This window comes from Nannospalax galili, unplaced genomic scaffold (assembly GCF_000622305.1).
Source record: "Nannospalax galili isolate Female #2095 unplaced genomic scaffold, S.galili_v1.0 scaffold25, whole genome shotgun sequence".
NCBI classification, from domain to species: Eukaryota; Metazoa; Chordata; class Mammalia; order Rodentia; family Spalacidae; genus Nannospalax; species Nannospalax galili.
Window position 1 is genome coordinate 4,996,228 of NW_008355642.1, and position 17,429 is coordinate 5,013,656.

The following is a 17,429-nucleotide window of genomic DNA, read 5'->3' on the forward strand; positions in this document are numbered from 1 at the left end:
AGGCAGAACTGGTAAAAGAAAGGAGCCAGGGGCTCCTCCCAAGCCCATGTGACCCCTGAGGAACAGACCTTTAACTGAACACCTTTTAAGATGCTTCTTAGCTGTCTGGATTTCGTCTTTTGAGAAGTCTCCAGATCCTTAGCCCATCTTTTAATGGGTTACTTCCTTTCTTGATTCTTTCTTTTTTGAGTTCATTATATATTCTAGATGTTAAAACTCTTTCAGATGTTTTGCTGGCGAAGATTTTCTCCCAGTCTGTGCATTTTCTCTTCACTTCCTTGGTTTTTTCTTTTGATGTACAAAAGCTTTTTAGTTTAATGAGGTCCCATTTGTTGATTCTTGACCTTGTTTCCTGAGCAATTGGTGTCCGGTTTAGAAAATCCTTGCCTACATGTATATCTTGAAGGTTATTGTCAATGTTTTCTTCTAAGAGTTTCAGAGTTTCAGGCTTCACATTGAGGTCTTTGATCCATTTGGAGTTGGCTTTTGTGCAAGGTGAAAGATAGGGGTTTAGTTTCATTCTTCTACAGGTGGCAATCTAGGTTTGCCAGGACCATTTACTGAACAGACTGTCTTTTCCCCAGTGAATGTTCTTGGCCCCTTTGTCAAATATCAGGTGGCTGAAATTGCATGTACTCATACTTGGGTCTTTAGTTTTGTTCATTGATCTACGGGTCTATTTTTGTGCCAACACCATGCTTTTTTATGACTATAGCTCTGTAATACCGCTTAAAATCTGGCATAGTGATCCCCCAACATTGCTCTTAGTGCTCAGGGTTGCTTTGGCTAACCAAGGTCTTTTGTGCTTCCATATGAATCTTAGGGTTTCTTTTTTTCCAATTCTGTGAAGAATGTCATGGGAATTTTTATTGGCATTGCATCGAATCTATAAATGGCTTTTGATAGGATGGTCATTTTCACAATATTAATTCTTCCAATCCATGAGCATGGGAGATCCTTCCATCTTCTGATGTCTTCCTTAATCTCTTCCTTTAATGATTTTATTTTTTGCAGCTATTGTGAAAGGGAGTGTTTCCATGTGCTCTTTCTCTGATTGCTTGCTGTTGGTATACTGAAAGTCTAAAGACTTTTGTAGCATAATTTTGTAACCTGCCACTTTACTGAAAGTGTTAATCATTTCTTGAAGTTTTCTCATGGAGTTTTTGGTATCTCTTAGATATAATATCATGTCATCTTCAAAAAGGGATAATTTGATTTCTTTTCCAGTTATTACTCCTTTAATTTCCTTCTCTTATTGCTCTTGAAAGAATTTCAAGCACTATGTTAAAGAGGAGTGGAGGCAGTGGACAGCCTTGTCTGGTTCCTGATTTTTATGTGAATGCTTCCAGTTTTTCTCCATTTAGGATGATGTTGACTGTGGGTTTGTTGTATGTGGCTTAAATTATGTTGAGGTATGTTCCCTCCAGTCCAATTCCCTCTAGGACTTTGAACGTAAGTGCATGTTGAATTTTCTCGAAGGCCTTCTCTGCATCTATTGAGATGACCATGTGGTTCTTATCTTTGATTCCGTTTATATGATTTATAACAGTTATTGACTTACATATATTGAAAGTATATTCCTGCATCTCTGGAATAAAGCTTTCTTGATCATGGCGAATGATCTTTTTGATGTGTGTATGCAGTTTGCAAGTATTTTGTTGAGAATTTTTGCATCTATATTCATTAAAGATATGGGTCTATAGTTTCCTTTTTTGGTTGTAGTTCCATCCGGTTTTGTTATTAGAGTGATGCTGGCTTCATAGAAGCAATTTGGAAGTTCTCCCTCCATTTCTGTCTTTTTGAATAATTTGAGTAGTATTGGATATACATCTTTAAATGTCTGGTAGAATTCTGTTGTAAATCCATATGATCCTGGGCTTTTTTTAGTCCGGAGTTTTGTATTGCTATTTCAATTACCTTATGTATTTTGGTTCTGTTTAAGCTGTTGATCTCATCTTGGTTTAGTTTTGGTGGTTCTCATGCTTTTAGATACCTGTCGATTTCTTTTAGGTTTTCAAATTTAGTATTGTGTAGGTTTTTAAAGTATTCTCTTCTAATATTCTGGATCTTTTTGGTGTCTGTTGTGATGTTTCCCCTGTCATCTCTGATTTTGTTGATTTGGAGGTGCTCTTTCTTTCTTTTGGTTAACTGGGCTATGGGTCTGTCAATCTTGTTTATCTTTTCAAAGAACCAGGTCTTGGATTCATTGAATCTTTGTATTGTTTTCTTTGTTTCTATTTCCATAATTTCTGCTCTGATTTTTGTTATTTCTTCTTGTCTGCTGGGTTTGGGTTTCATTTCTTGTTGTTTTTCAAGTGTTTTGAGTTAGAATGTTAAGTCATTTAATTGTGTTCTTTCTGATTTTTTGATGTAGGCACTTAGAGCTATAAGATTCTCTCTAAGGACTGCTTTCAACATGTCCCAGAGGTTTTGTTGTGTTGTCTATTTTGTGTTCTATGTGTTTCTTGTATTTATATGGGCATGTCTTTCTTTAATTTTGGGAAATTTTCTTCTACAGTCCTGTTGAAAATCTGGTCCATACCATTATCTTGAGATCCTTCTCCTTCCTGTATGCCTATGATTCATAAATTTGGTCTTTTTATGGTGTCACACAATTCCTGAATATTCCATTCTTGTGTTTTCTTAAATTTTTCATAATCTTTGCTTGAGTGGTCTAATTCATCCACTTTATCTTACAGTCTTGATATTCTGTTTTCCATTTCATTCATCTAGTTGGTGAAGCTTTTTCCTGTCATTTCTAATTGGCTTATTGAGTATTTCACTTCCTTCTTCATTTCAGCCTGAATATTCTTCAATATTTCTAACTCTTGTCTGAATTCATTCAGAATTTTATCCCTATCTTCTTTCAGTTTTTTGAGTTCTTTTTGTGTTCTTTAAATTCATTGAATTATTTTATCATGTTTATAATTGTTCTTTTGAATTCCATGTCCTGTGTTATCTCTCGGGGGTTCTCATTGTACTCCTCTAGAGGACTGTTGGTACTTGGTGAGGATATATTATTTGAGTTTTTCATGTTATTATGTTTTTGCTGTGACTTTGACACACGGATTTCTTTTGTAGTTTCTGATTCTTGTGTGAGGTTCAAGCCTTCCTTTGTTGAGTTTAGGTCTACTTCTTTTTGTAAACTTCTTGGGCCTTTGTGGTTTACTTGTTGAACATGAAAAGCTGGATGTTCTAGGCTTCAGATTCTCTCTTTTTATTTTATATTGGAGGGGCCAAATTGCTTTCATCCTGCTGCTCAGGAGTTCCCACAGAGGCCCAAGTTGGATGAGGATGAGATGCTCTCAGGCTTTCTCATAAGATTGGATCCCTCCAGGAAAAATGCTGGCCTCAGGAATTTGGTGGCTGGGCTGACGTGGGACTAGGGCCTGTCTGAGGCATGCAAAGGCGAGGGGACTAGGGAACAGGTCCCTAGGGCTCTCCGGGAATATACCAAGAAATTGGGTTGTCTGAGTGCGAAGGATAAGGATGCAGTGGGGAGTCTGGGCCAAGAGGTCAGTCCAGAGGTCTGGGGTGCCAAGAGAAGAAATGGGCTTGTGCCCACGGTAGGAGGAGAGATGGGGTGGGGCAGCTGGGGGAGTCAAGGCACAGTGGGTGTGGCTGAACTTACCCAATAAAGATGCTGGCCCCCTCTTTTTATCTTCTTAAATAGTGTCTTTTGAAGTACAAATAATTTTATGTTAATGAAATTCAATTTATAAATTTATTCTCTTATAATTTAAGTTTTTAGTGTCATATCTAAGAAAATTTTCCTGAAATCAAGATCAGAAAAATAGTGTTCTATATCTTCTAGAATATCTACTGACTTAATTCTTTGATTTAAATTTGTTTTCAAATTATTTATTTTCATTTTATGTGTATGAGTGTTTTGCCTGCATGTATCAAAGGGCACCCATATCGTGCAATGCCCGTGGAAGCCAGAAGAGGGTGTTGGATATTGGATCCTCTGAAACTGGAGTTAGCCTCTGTGTGGGTACTGAGAACCAAACTTGTGTCTTCTGCAGAAGCAGCCACTGCTCTTAACTACTGAGTAATCCCTCCAGTCCCAGCTGCCTTAATTCTTAACATTTAGAGCTACTGTGCATGGAAATTTGAGTTTGTAAGGTACAATCTAAGTCCTTATTTTTAAAAATATTTTAGTTTTTTATGCATATGAGTATTTTTCCTGCATGCATGTAAGTGCACCCCACATATGCAGTGTCCATGGGGAACAGAAAAGAGTGATGGCTCACCTGGAACTGGAGTTACAGAGGGTTGTGAGCTACTGTGTGGGTGCTGAGAACTGGGCCCAGATCCTCTGAAAAAATAGCAAGTGCTCTTAACTACTGAGCCATCTCTCCAACCCCTAAGTCCTTATTTTTATACAGTGTCTTCCAGTTGTTTCAGCCTTGTATCTTGCAAAGACTATTATGTTCCCATTGAATTTTCTTGATACCTTTGTGAAAATTCAATTGACTATAAATATGAGTTCATTTATTTGTAATTTTGTCCTTTGATCCATATGTCTATCTTTATGCTTTAAACCTCTAGTGTTTCTTTATAGTGAGTTGGACAATTGAGAGTGCAACTGTTCCTACTTTATTTCTTCTATCTTAGGTCTTTTATATTTCCATGTAAATTTTTGAAGTGCTTGTTGATTTTTGTACCCCCCCAAAAAAAAACCATGCCAGAGTTTCATAGGGATTGAATTGAGTCTGTAATTTTATTTAGAAAAAAATTGTCATTTTAATAACGATTTCTTCTAATCCATGAGCAAAGAATGTCTCTTCCTTTATTCGTATCTTCTACAGTTTATCTCAGCTTTTTTATAGGCTTTAGTGTATCAAACTTACATTTATTTTATTAAATTTATTTCCAAGGGTTTTATTCATTTTAACACTCTTATGAATAAAATTGTTTTATTTCATCTTCCGATTCCTGCCTGCAAATGTATAGTAATATGTTGGTTTTTGTATTGATCTTGTATTAGTTCTAATATAATCTAATTAAATGTTTTATTGATCTTTTATTAGCTCTATTGACTTTGTTATGGATACCTTGGGATTTTCTACACAGAAAATCATGTTTCCTATGAATTTACACAGTTTTGCTTCTTTTCCATTCTGGAAAATTTGTTTATTGCTGTTTGCCTTTTTATACTCCCCAGAACCTTCAGTGCATTGTTGAATGGATGTAGTGTGATCTAATACCTTTGCCTTAGTCCCAATCTTTTTTAAATATAGTATTTTTATTAACTCTTTGAGAATCTCATACAGTGCATTTTGATCATTTTAGCTCCCTACTCCTCCCCCTAGTTCCTCCCAAATCGACCCCTCACCTCCCACACTTCCCAACTTTGTCTTTTTAAAATGCAATACCCCACTTAGTCTAGTGTGTGCTGCCCATATACTTATGGATGTGGGGCCATCTACTGGCACGTGGTCAAACTACCAGGAGCCACACCCTTAAAGAAAACGGACTTTTCCTCCTCCAGAAGCCATCAGCTACCATAGCTCCTCAGCTAGCAGTGTGTGTGTGGGGGGGGACTGTGAGCTCCTCTCCTCCATGCCAGAATAACTACTTGATCTTGTGCACATCTTCTGCAGGCAACCACAGCTGCCATGAGTTCATGAGTGCAATGGTCCTGTCATGTCCAGAAGGCAGTGTTTTTAATAAAACATTTGTGTGTGTGTGTGTGTGTGTGTGTGTGTGTGTGTGTGCGTGCGTGTGTGTGTGTAACTGGAGTTATAGGCAGTTGCGAGCCACCCAGTGTGGGTGCTGAGAACTAAGCTTGGGTCCTCTGGAAGAACGGGAAGCACTCTTAATAACTGAGTCATCTCTTCAGCCCCCTTATTCTCAATCTTAAGGGGAAAACATCAGTTTTTAACACATTAATCTTAGCTCTAGGTTTTCTATTTATTTATTTATTTTTATTGTATGTGTATGAGTGTTATGCTTGCATGTGTGTAAGTGTACCCATGTCATGAAGTGCCCATGGAGAACAGAAGAGGGCATCAGATCCCCTGGAACTGAAGTTATGAACTGTTGTTAGCCACCATGTTTGTACTGGGATTTGAGCCTGGGTCTTCTGCAAGAACAGCAGGTGCTGTTTACTGCTGAGCCATCTCTCCAGCCCCAGTTCTAGCTATTCTATACTTGTTCTTTTGCAGTGTGTTACTTTCGTATGGGTAAATTTGCCATACATTTGATGGCCTCAAGTAATACCCATCTCCTAAAATAAAGATGTTGAGCTTGGCGTGTTGGCACATGCTTTTAATCCCAGCTCTCAGGAGGCAGAGGCAGGTGGAACTCTGTGAGTTCAAGGAGAGCCTGGTCTACATAGTGAATTCCAGGCCAGCTGAGGTTACAAGGAAACTGTCTCAAAAAGACCGAATAATAATAATAATAATAATAATAATGATGATCATGATGATGCTGTTGAGATGATTGTATTCTTTCTGAAGAGTAGGTGAGCTTTGTTCAGCTTCTAGAAGTTACTACCGTTCTTTGGTTCATGAGCCCTTACATTTCTTCAACTGTTAAATCTGTTCTCATATTAAGCGTTTTTACATGTATGTTCATGAGGGACATTTTTCTATGATTTTATTCTGATATCTTTGTTTAGTTTTGATGTTGCTGTAGTACTAATAGAATGAATTGGAAAATATTCTCTCTATTTTCAGAAAGTTTTTTTCTACAAGATCAGTATTGTTTCTTTAAATATTTGATATAATTCACCAGTGAATCCCCAGCTGAACTGGGGTGTTTCTTTGGGGGTTGCTGGCTGGCTACTAAATCATCTTCTTGTTGTGAGTTTAGTAAGTCATTCTCTTTCTTGACTCTGCTTTGGTAATTTATATCTGTGAGTTTGTCAATTCATGTAAACTTCTTCCTTGTTAAATTGAAGTTATTTATAATATTCCTATATAATAAATTTTCATTTCTGTGAATAATGCTGCTTCTTCATTAAGTCATTTTAATCATTTTTTTCTTTTATTTTCTTGATAGGGGATTTAGTGATTTGCCACTTAATAACATTTTCCAAAGAAACATCAGACAGACCTAAAGATAAGCTTGTTAGGATCTGTGTGGTATGATAGTTCACCTTCCTATCACTAAGTTACATGGGAAAGTCATGCTTACCACTTTGCACCATCCTATGTTCCCTGAGGTTGGAATAATGTTTATGAAGGTAGACCCTTGACCTTGTGGGGTGATGATAAGCCAGCCCAGACCTGAGTCTCACTGCTGCAAGGGCCTTCACAGACAGGCACAGTGGGGTCCATGCTTCGATGATACATGTCAAAACACGGGTCTGTCACACAGATGTGCAGATCTTTTCTTGGTGCCTGGGGAATTGTAGCACCCTCATCTGTGATCATTGGCCTAGTGATAGCTGTGAGAGTACCCCAGTTCCATTGCAAGGAACTGAAACAGTGGAAACTTGGGCCTCTCTCACAGGTGCACAGGTCACCATGTAATGTGAAAATACATCTACAGAGGATCTGTCTGTGAGCTCTGCACTGTGCTTAGGGTTTTCAGTTTCTACCCAGTGCTGGCTCTCACCATGGTAGACTTGGCATTCGACTCTAAGATGAAGCCCTGTGCAGCTTTCATGCCCTGCCTCCCAGTAGGTGAATCAAGTCCTGCTGTCTACTATGCCTCCTAAGCTTAGAGGAAGGATTGGGGGGAGCATTCCCTGCCTCAGGGCCTAATGCAGTTCCCGTGACTCAGCCTACTGGTATTGGCCTGGAAATAGAAGTCATGGTGCCCCACACTGAATTTCACTGTGGCAGGCCTGTTACTAGGTTTCAAGTCTAAGGCTTTGACATGATTCTCATTCCTCCTCCAAGAAGGAGGAGTCTCTCTCCAGGCTGATCTGCTTAGAGTTGGGGGAGAAGTAATTTATTGCCTTGTTCATTGCATCTTTTCATGGCTGCTCAATATGATGATTTTTTTGTTGATGGTGGTGGGGTTTTTGTTTGTTTGGTTGTTCTTTTGATTTTTGTTTTCAGCAGAGTTTCCCTGTAGCCCCAGCTGACCTGGAACTCGCTACTCAAGCCTCTGCCTCTTGAGTGCTAGGATTAACGACATGTGTTACCATGCCCAGCCTCAATATGTTGTTTTCTAGGGAGGAATCACTGAATTATCTTATCACCCTCTTTCTTAACAGTTCCTATTGATATATCTCAAGAAACCACAGTGGTGCCTGGCTCACAAGTGCTCATTGAATAGGGATTTTTGAGTGTATAGTTTGGTGTATTCGTACAGTTCCAGTTCTGCAGCCTCGCTGACACGGCATTGACATTATCAATATACGATTTCTCTATGTATCTCATTCCTTGTCTGACTTGCATTTCCTTAAATTCTAATGTGATTGATCACTTTTTCCTGTATTTATTAGTTATGTATATTTCCTCTTATGGAAAATTCATCAGTCTTGTGCTCATATTCCTCTTGGTTGTCTATCTTTTTCTTATAGATATGTATAGGATTCCATATATTCAAGACTTGAGTTCTCTAATAGTTGTGTAATAAATATGTAATTCTATGATTTCTCTATCTCTTTATGGAATTTTTACATTTATTTATTTATTGGGGGGGCATTGTGCCATGGCATGCATGTAAAGGTCAGAAGACACTTGCAGGGAGTCAGCTGTTTCCTTCCACCTTGTGGGCCCTGGTGGTTGAACTCAGGTCCCCAGGCTTTGTGGCAAGTGCCTTTACCCACTGAGCGATGGGGCCTGCCCACTTTATGACATCTTTGATGAATAGAAATTTCTTATTTTAGTTCAGCTGAATCAACCAATTGTTTCTTTAATGATTACACTTTCTGTATCTTAAGAGATAAATGTTCCTATGCATTGCTGGTAGCAACATAGAATAGCACAACTCCTACAGGGTGGAATTTATATAGGAAAATCACATATCTATTTCCTCTTCATCTTAGCAATTTCATTTCTTAGAATCTATTTCAAAACTAATTTTGAAAAATACCAAATCCAATATATACAAGGTGATTTGGGGGAGGCATTTTTCAAAACAGCATAAAACTGAATATAAGACCAATGTTTATCAGGAAGAAAGCATCTGAATACTTATTATACATATGTACAATGAATATGTAACTGTAAGAGGGAAAAAGAAGTTTTACTTATTAATATAGAATTGTGTATAGGATATAGTATTAAATACCAAAACAAGCAAGTTAAAGAACAATGTTTATAGTAATTTATCTTTGCATAGGAGATGGGATATAACTAATGAATTTTACATATGTGTGTGTGTGTGCCTATTTACTTATATTGTGAAAAGAAAGGAAAAACTAGAATCATAGGCCAAACTTAAAAATATTTATGGGGGAGGAAAGGAATGGGATGAAGGGAGCACAGATGAAATGATACTTCTCTAAAGGTACTGTATAACAGTTTTCACTTTAGAGCTATATACATGTTTTGCATAATTAAAAATTTAATAAAAATTTTAACCAGAAAGAAAAAAAGGCTGGAGGATATAGCTCACAGTCGAGTGCTTTCTTAGGATGCACTAATCCCTGGGTTCAATCCCCAGCATCACAAAAAACCAAGGGAGAATAAATCCACAAAATTCAAAAACAACCTGAAGCAAATAAACTAAATGACAAATATACTTGATAACATAGCCACACAGAGAAAATAATTACTTGCAGTGCTTTTTAAAGTAATACATATGTATTGCTAATGACGTATGCTCTGAGGACCAAGTAAGTGCAAAAAAATATAAGACTATGTTCAATAGTCTTATTAATCATAGTTATATTAGTATTGCTTTTGAAATTTTACAGATATATAAGGATATTGTAAGGAAAGGCTAATAAACTACTTTGCTAATATTATTAGAATGTGAAGAACTGAAAATATAGACCAATAATAGAGCACTTGGCCAGGAGGCAAGGGACCCTGAATTTGATCTCCAGCATTGCCAAAATAAAATGCATTAAAGAAGATAAGAGTCTACAATCAAAGAGTTTAAGTAAAAAACCCTGTCATGATAAATTTGAGTTAGAACTGTTAAAATGAACTTAAGATCTGTTTTTCTCATAAACTATCCTAGCTTTGTCTACTATAAAGGCCTGGAAACAATGAACACTCGGAACAACAGTGCTTTCTAAGTACTTCTCACTAACAGGAACCAGGAGCCTTGGAAGAAACACTCTAGGTTTGACTTAGAAAATGTGCAAGATAAGTTGGGATAGCTTCCTGTGCCAAGAAATCAGGAAATCAGGAAATCCAGAAGCCATATCAGAGCTGATTTTTTTTATTTATTATTTTTATTTTATATGTGTGAGTGTATTGTCTGCACATGTATAAATGCACCGTGTTGTGCAATGCCTGTGGAGGTCAGAGGAAAGTGTCGGATCCCCTGGAACTGGAGTCACAGATAGTTGTTAGCTGCCATGTGGGTGCTGGGATCATCCTAAGTGGAATAATTTGAACACCATCAAAGATAATGACTCTTCAAATGAAACTCTCACAATGTATAAAATACATGATTTCATAACTATACTAAAAATAACCATTGATCACCATTAGATGTTTCTAAAGATGGGAAATAATCAAACATTTACTCTGTTTTTCTTATATGAACTGTCTTCAGGGAAAACTAAGGAGTTGATGATAATCTGTTCATAATAGATTCCAGATAAAAATACAAAAGAACTCATAGAGTTCTGGAAGCCCCATTTTGTAACTCTCAAGTATAAGTTAAGAAATTAATAAATCTTAGCAGTAATCATCACTGGATATTAAGGCACATTACTTACAGGGTGAATGTGAATACATAATTATTGAGAGATGTCACAAACACCACATAGATCTAATTAATTTCAGCGTCACTAAAGATGAGAGCACTGAATGTTATGTGCCTCATAACATGGTACATTAAGAAGTACACATTTATATATGAAAGATTCTTGCCTAAAATATTGAACATGGATCTAATCAAACCTTTACAGCAACAATGTTTAATGCAACTTTCTAGAATGGGATAAATGGTCTTTATCTCTTCTGGATAATATAGTATCCAAGAGTAATTTTTGTATGTTGGGCATTTGAAATGCCAAATTTGACTCAGAAATTGATATTTAAAAATTAAACACATGTGGCTGGTGACTACTGTATTAGACTGTTTAACTGCTAAGAAATGGAGGGAAATAGGAATAAGTTATCATCAAAAAATACTCTATTAAATTCATTTGTTCACAGAACAAATAATGGTTGTCTATTATCAATGGGTAGGGTTTGAGAAAAGAAGCTTGGGATGGAACAGAAGGGGCACTGTTTTCAAATAAAATATGTAAATGCTGTAACATCCCAAAACTTATTTAGATCTTGATTAAACAACCAAGTATAAAAAAATCTTAGAAATAATCAAGATAATTCAAATATGAACTTTTGATATTAACTGATACATAAGGATTATTAAGTTGATGAGTGTGAAAATGCCATACTGCTTATACATTTCAAATGTGCTTGTGAGTTAGAGGTATGTATACTTGCATGCTCTTGTGATTTCTGGGTTTGCCTCATTTGATTTGCCATGCACTGACCTTGCTTGAGATACACTGTCTTAACATACACACACACGCACACAGACACACACACACACACACACACACACAAATAATAATAAATGAAATAAAAAATTTAAAAGGATACAGATTAAAATAGACAAAGAAACATCAAGTAGGCCACAAAAGATAGTAGGTTCGGGGTATTCCTTCTTGGGGGCATATTTACAGAGCACTCTTCTGGATCCGATGGCGGCTAAAGATGCATAGGGTGGAGCTGGGCATGAGTTGTATTTGCCATGTCTTGTAAAGACCTTTCCTAAAAGAGTTTCTGTATCTGAGATCCAGATTTTAAGTTTTATTACTTTGTCAAAAGTTGTACCAGTAGGCTTTGTAGAACTTCCCTATCTCTTTGTCTTGATCCAGATGAATCCCCAAAGAAGAACAAAGGTGATCCCATGAACAACCTGGAAAGTTTTTACCATGAGATGATAATGAAAAAACGTCTTGAAGAGTTCCAACTTATGAGAGGTGAACCCTTTGCTTCCCACTCACTGGTCTCAACTACGTCAGTGGGTGATAGTGGCACAATTGAGAACCCATCACTACTCCAGGACAAGGGAAAACAGGCAGCACAGGGTAAAGGCCCCAGTCTCCATGTGGCAAAAGTTACTGATTTTTCACCTGAGCAGTGTTGGACTGGGCCTCAGAAGCTGACACAACCAGTAGAATTTGTCCCAGAAGATGAGATCCAGAGAAATCGTTTGTCAGAGGAGGAGATCCGAAAAATTCCTATGTTTTCTTCATATAATCCAGGGGAACCAAACAAGGTATAGGCCAGATCAAGAAAACAACATGGATTGTTTTCACTTTTATTTACCTCTACCTAAAGTGCATTTTAAAATTAGCTTTGATTGTGACAAAGATTATGTCATAGGTACAATGATTCTGTTTGTCCTTAACTTTAACCATGAATTTTCTCTATTCTATGTAAGTAACCTATTTCCTAAAATGTTCTTTGTGCCTTTCTTCGGTCCTAAAGACCCCTCGGAATTTTAAAGAAATCTTGCTGAGACTAGCTCATACCCATTAGAAGCTCTGAATCCTAATAATTAACCACCTGGCTTTACACAGAGTTAGCTTTTAGTTACGTTGTGAGTTGTACCTTCAGAACACTGCACCTGACTTTCATACAGCATGTGAGTTCCATTGCTGTTAGCAAAGCAGCAAAGCGAAAACACAGTTCCTCTGAGCTTTGAGAAACTGACAAACCAGAACCAAGTGCAGTTGTATATAATTTGTATTTTATTGATCAAATCATTGCCTATCCACGCTGTATGTTGCATCTGGAAGTGAAAACTCTTAATTACCATGTTACCAAAAGAGAGCACAAAGCCCCAAAGCATTATGAAACAAAACCGGAAAACCAGTTTTCTGAATGCCCTGATTTTTTTGAATGGATAGAAGAATACTAAAGCACTTTGATTGATTCCAGTATGTTACCGCTATTAAAGGTAGCTTAATTTTTATTTGCTTTTTTGTTGTGAACTATTACTGGCACACCAAAGAATAATAAATATCCCATGAATAAATTAAGGAATACCTGTATACTTAGCTAGCCATATTTACCAAGTCTTAATGATTTCCATATTTGCTTAATTATAAAAATAGTAAAGCATTATGAATATACCTGAAGAATTCCATGTATTCATCAGTCTCATTCTTTCTCCTTTCCAGATGGAACCACTATTCTGAATTTGCTAGTTCCATCCTCACGCATATTTTTATGTCTTTACTACATACGTATATACAACTCTCCCTACCTTACAATAGCTCAATGTACTTTTTATTTACTTAATGACTGTGTGAAAGCAATATGCACTTAGAGGAAACTGTACACTGAATTTTAAATTTGGTATTTTGTCAAGCCAGTGATGCGTAGTGTGGTACTACGGTACTTTCTTGTGATTGTGAACACACACAAAAATCTATAGCTCCATTCAGCTATGTAATCATGAGGGGAAAGCACTAACACTCCAGAGTACTGGGAGATTGAGCTACAATGTTCCATAGTTTAGGTGCAGTTTCAACTTACGATACTGTCAACTTACAAAGGGCTTATCAAGACAACCCCATTTTAAGCCCAGGTGTATCTATATTCATAAACTCTGTAGTTGTTATCATCTACATGTTTTTCTTTTGCTAGTTTTTTACTCAGTCAACAATGTTTTTAAATTTTATTTTTAATGATGCAAGGAACTATTCAATATCCCATTATAGAAATGTGCCATAATTCATTTATCCATTTTCTAGAAGATTCGTGCTTTCCATTATTTTACCACTGCAGATAACTGTAACAAACACTGTTATACATATCTTTTTTCCAGTACTGGAGATTGAACCTAAAGCCTTGTGAATGCTTGGCAAACACTCTTCCCTTAAGCTATGTCCTCAGCCTTCATTTTCACTTTTTGTTTTGAGATAGGATTTTGCTAAGTTGCCTAGGCTAGCCTTGAGTTCACTATGTAATTCAGGTATGCCTTGAACTTGTAATCCTCCTGCCTCAGCCTCTCAAATAATTGGGGTTATAGGCTTGAATCACCAGGCCTTGCTTGTATAGATCTCTTACTGAGCATTTGTAAGAGTTCCTCCTGGACAATAATTTTTAAACATGAGTTATAATTCTGAGGGCACACCAGCAGAGTTGTAAGTAAATGAATAGAAGAATAGAATGGAGTTATAAATGAAAATGTATTCCATATAATTGTATGTTATACAATTAATTGCCTTCTTAAAGCTTTTTATTTCTTTCTGTGCATGCATGTGCCTCTAGGAGGGTGAAGGAGAAATGTATGTGGGTTTCAATGTGTAATGCAGCTCTTCCTGTAGATCTCAATCAAAATATTGAGAAGTATATAGTCTTTTGTGACATTTCTCATGTATTAGTATAATGAAAATCACCTGAACATAGATTGCTGGGCTTCACCTGTACAATTTTTGACTTAGTATGTCTGGAATAGGGTACAGAAATTTGCATTTGCAACAAGTTCCCAGGAAATGTTGATGCTGTTTAAGAGTGACATTTTAAGAACTGTTAGTGTAGTTGCATACCTAGGAATACATTTACTGAGATACAGGATATGCATACCTTCCACTTCCAGTTAGCAGTATTTCAGAGGTTCTCCTCCTGCCCTTGCCAAGACTTTATAATACTAGGCATTTAATTATGCTAGACTAATAGTTTGGAAAGGTAATTAATTTTCTTAAGCTTGCATATTCTTTATTTGCAGTGAAGTTATACATAAAGTTTACATTTATTAGTCCTTCTTCTATCCTTTGTGAGTTAGCTTTTCTGTTCACTGCCCATCATTTAATTTGTTTTCTATACTTATTTATTTATAGGGATTATTTTTCAATTACTGACATAAATCCCTGCTGTTTAACTAGTAAATATCTTCTCCCAGAGAGTGGCTTATCTTTAGAACAGTAATTATGAGGTCTTTTGTTAAGCATTAGTATTTTATTTTAATTGTATCAAATATCAATCTTCTTGATGGCTTATACTTTCCTGAATCATTTTCTGAGATATATGAAGGAAATCCTTCTCTATAAGTCATTACGAAAAACACAAACAACCTCATAAAACTGCGCAAAAGAGACAGCAGACAAATGCATGGATAGCCATTAAAATTGAGAGTCTTCACTAGTAATTAAGAAATGCCAAATAAAGCTACAATAGTATCTATCATTTATTATCCAGGATATTGGCATACATTTAAAAACCTAACAATGTCAAGTATTGATGAACATATAGAATAAGAATTATTTTTTGTCCTTTAAGAATATAATATTTTTATTATTTTTTGAGACTTTTAATTCTAAATACTCTTGAGAACATCCACTTTTAAGAATATCGTGACAGGTGTTAGAGAGATGACTTGTAGGTTAAGGGCATTGGCTGCTCTTGCAGAGGACCTGTGTTCAGTTCCCACATGGTTACTAAAAACCATCTTTAATTTGAGTTCCAGGGGATATTCTGCCCTCTTCTAACCTCCAAGGCATTGTATGCACATGCACTGGTACAATTACAGACAGGCAGACAAAAGACTCATGCACATGAAATAAAAATAATCGACTACAGGAGACCCTGTCTTTTAAAGATAAATAAATAAATAAATAAATAAATAAATAAATAAATAAATAGCAGGTAGTTAATATGAATCATATTGTTTATACACACCAAAGAAAACCCATCATGGCAGTAACTAGTAAGACTGAAGATGCTTATACAGTATACCTGAGTAGTCTCATTTGTATGCAGGCATCCATGCTAGAAAAATTTTTGAATATGCATATTAGATCTCACAAGCGTATTTGTTTAGCATTGTTTGTGAACCATGTATATGCTTATTAGCAAGAGTATGGAGGAAGCATAGCATGTTCATAAACTAGTACACTATACAATAGAAGAAACAAAATAGAACTGTCAACATGGATAGAACTCACAGATAGTTTTGAATTTAATAAAGCTTGTTAAAGCTAATCCGGTTTCAGCTCCATCCTGTCAAGTGTTTAGAAGCCATCACTCACTTCTGATAGTAAGAAAGCAAAAATATCTGAACAACTGAAAATAAATGACAGTTCCTGTACCCATTACAAAATTGAAATCAGAGGACAAACTATAGCCCTGAAATCTAGAAAGGTGAGCAGTTACAGAAAATCACATATCAGATCTGCTCATAGGAGCCATGAACTACTAGGAACACTCAAATGACCAACTGATGGAAGTAGAATATAGACTAGTGTGAAAGTGACAAACTCCTGAGGACAGAAACCTTAGGTGGTATCCCTTGCTCCCCTACACATACATGTTCATGACTTTTACTTCCATATAGTCCAACTCCTTGTAAGTTTAATACAACGTCAAACTTGTGGCCTGTTTTCCTCAGTTCTTATTACTTAATAATTGATGCCTGGCTTTCTGAAAACAAAAACTAATATCGTCATACATACAAAAAGAAATACTTTTGAAGAAACAAAACAAGCCTGAGAACCAAACTCGTATATGACATAGATTTGGAAATTAACAGATACAGAATTTAAAACAATTATGATAAGCCTACTGAGGCATCTGTTATTAAAGGTACATAGGCTACAAAACCAGATGGCTAATATAAATAGAAAGATAGAAACTAAGACTCAAAAGAGGATGCTAGAAATCAAAAACTCTATAACAAAAATGAACACATTTGATAGACCCATCAATGAGTTGGAAATGATCAAGGAAAGAATCAGTAAGGTTGCAGTATAGCAATAGAGACATCCCAGATGAAGTACTTGGACAAGAATGTTGGGGGCAAAATGAAGCAAAATATGAAATATGGAACAATTTCCAAATGAACAGCATATATATATACCTTATACACATACCTTACTGGAACAGCAAAAGGATAACAGAAAAAAGAAGAGAGGTATTTGAACTACTAATGTCTGAGAATTTTCTGAAAATAATAGCAGGCTACCAGTCATACTTCCAGGATGCTTGGACAACATTAAGTAGGATACATACCAAAAAACTACACCTGAGCATAACGTGTTCAGAGTACAGAAAAACAAGACAAGAAAAGAAGAATATGTAGGAAGAAAAAGAATTTTGTCAGACTTCTCATAAGGCAACACAAGCAGGAAGATAGTAGAATGAAATACTTATTTGAGAGAGGAAAACAAAAACAACAACTACATAGAAGCCTATCCAGAAAACTGATCCATTCAAAGAAAAGGGAAAATAATAAAAAATTTCTCAGATAAACAAATATGTAGGGAATTTATTACCAATAAGATTCCCTTCTAGAGACCAGAGACGAGAATTAGATAAGTCAAT

The 17,429-nt window shown here is 36.2% G+C and overlaps 1 protein-coding gene across 2 annotated transcripts in view; it reads left to right on the plus strand.

Moving 5' to 3' along the window:
• Positions 1-17,429, plus strand: part of Rbm41 (RNA binding motif protein 41) — a 67,811-nt gene that overhangs the window by 33,618 nt on the left and 16,764 nt on the right. For both annotated transcript variants that reach the window (XM_008852980.3, XM_029556034.1), the window contains one exon: positions 11,975-12,378. In XM_008852980.3, coding sequence (XP_008851202.1) covers positions 11,975-12,378 — 404 coding nt within the window. The remainder of the gene's footprint in view (positions 1-11,974; positions 12,379-17,429) is intronic.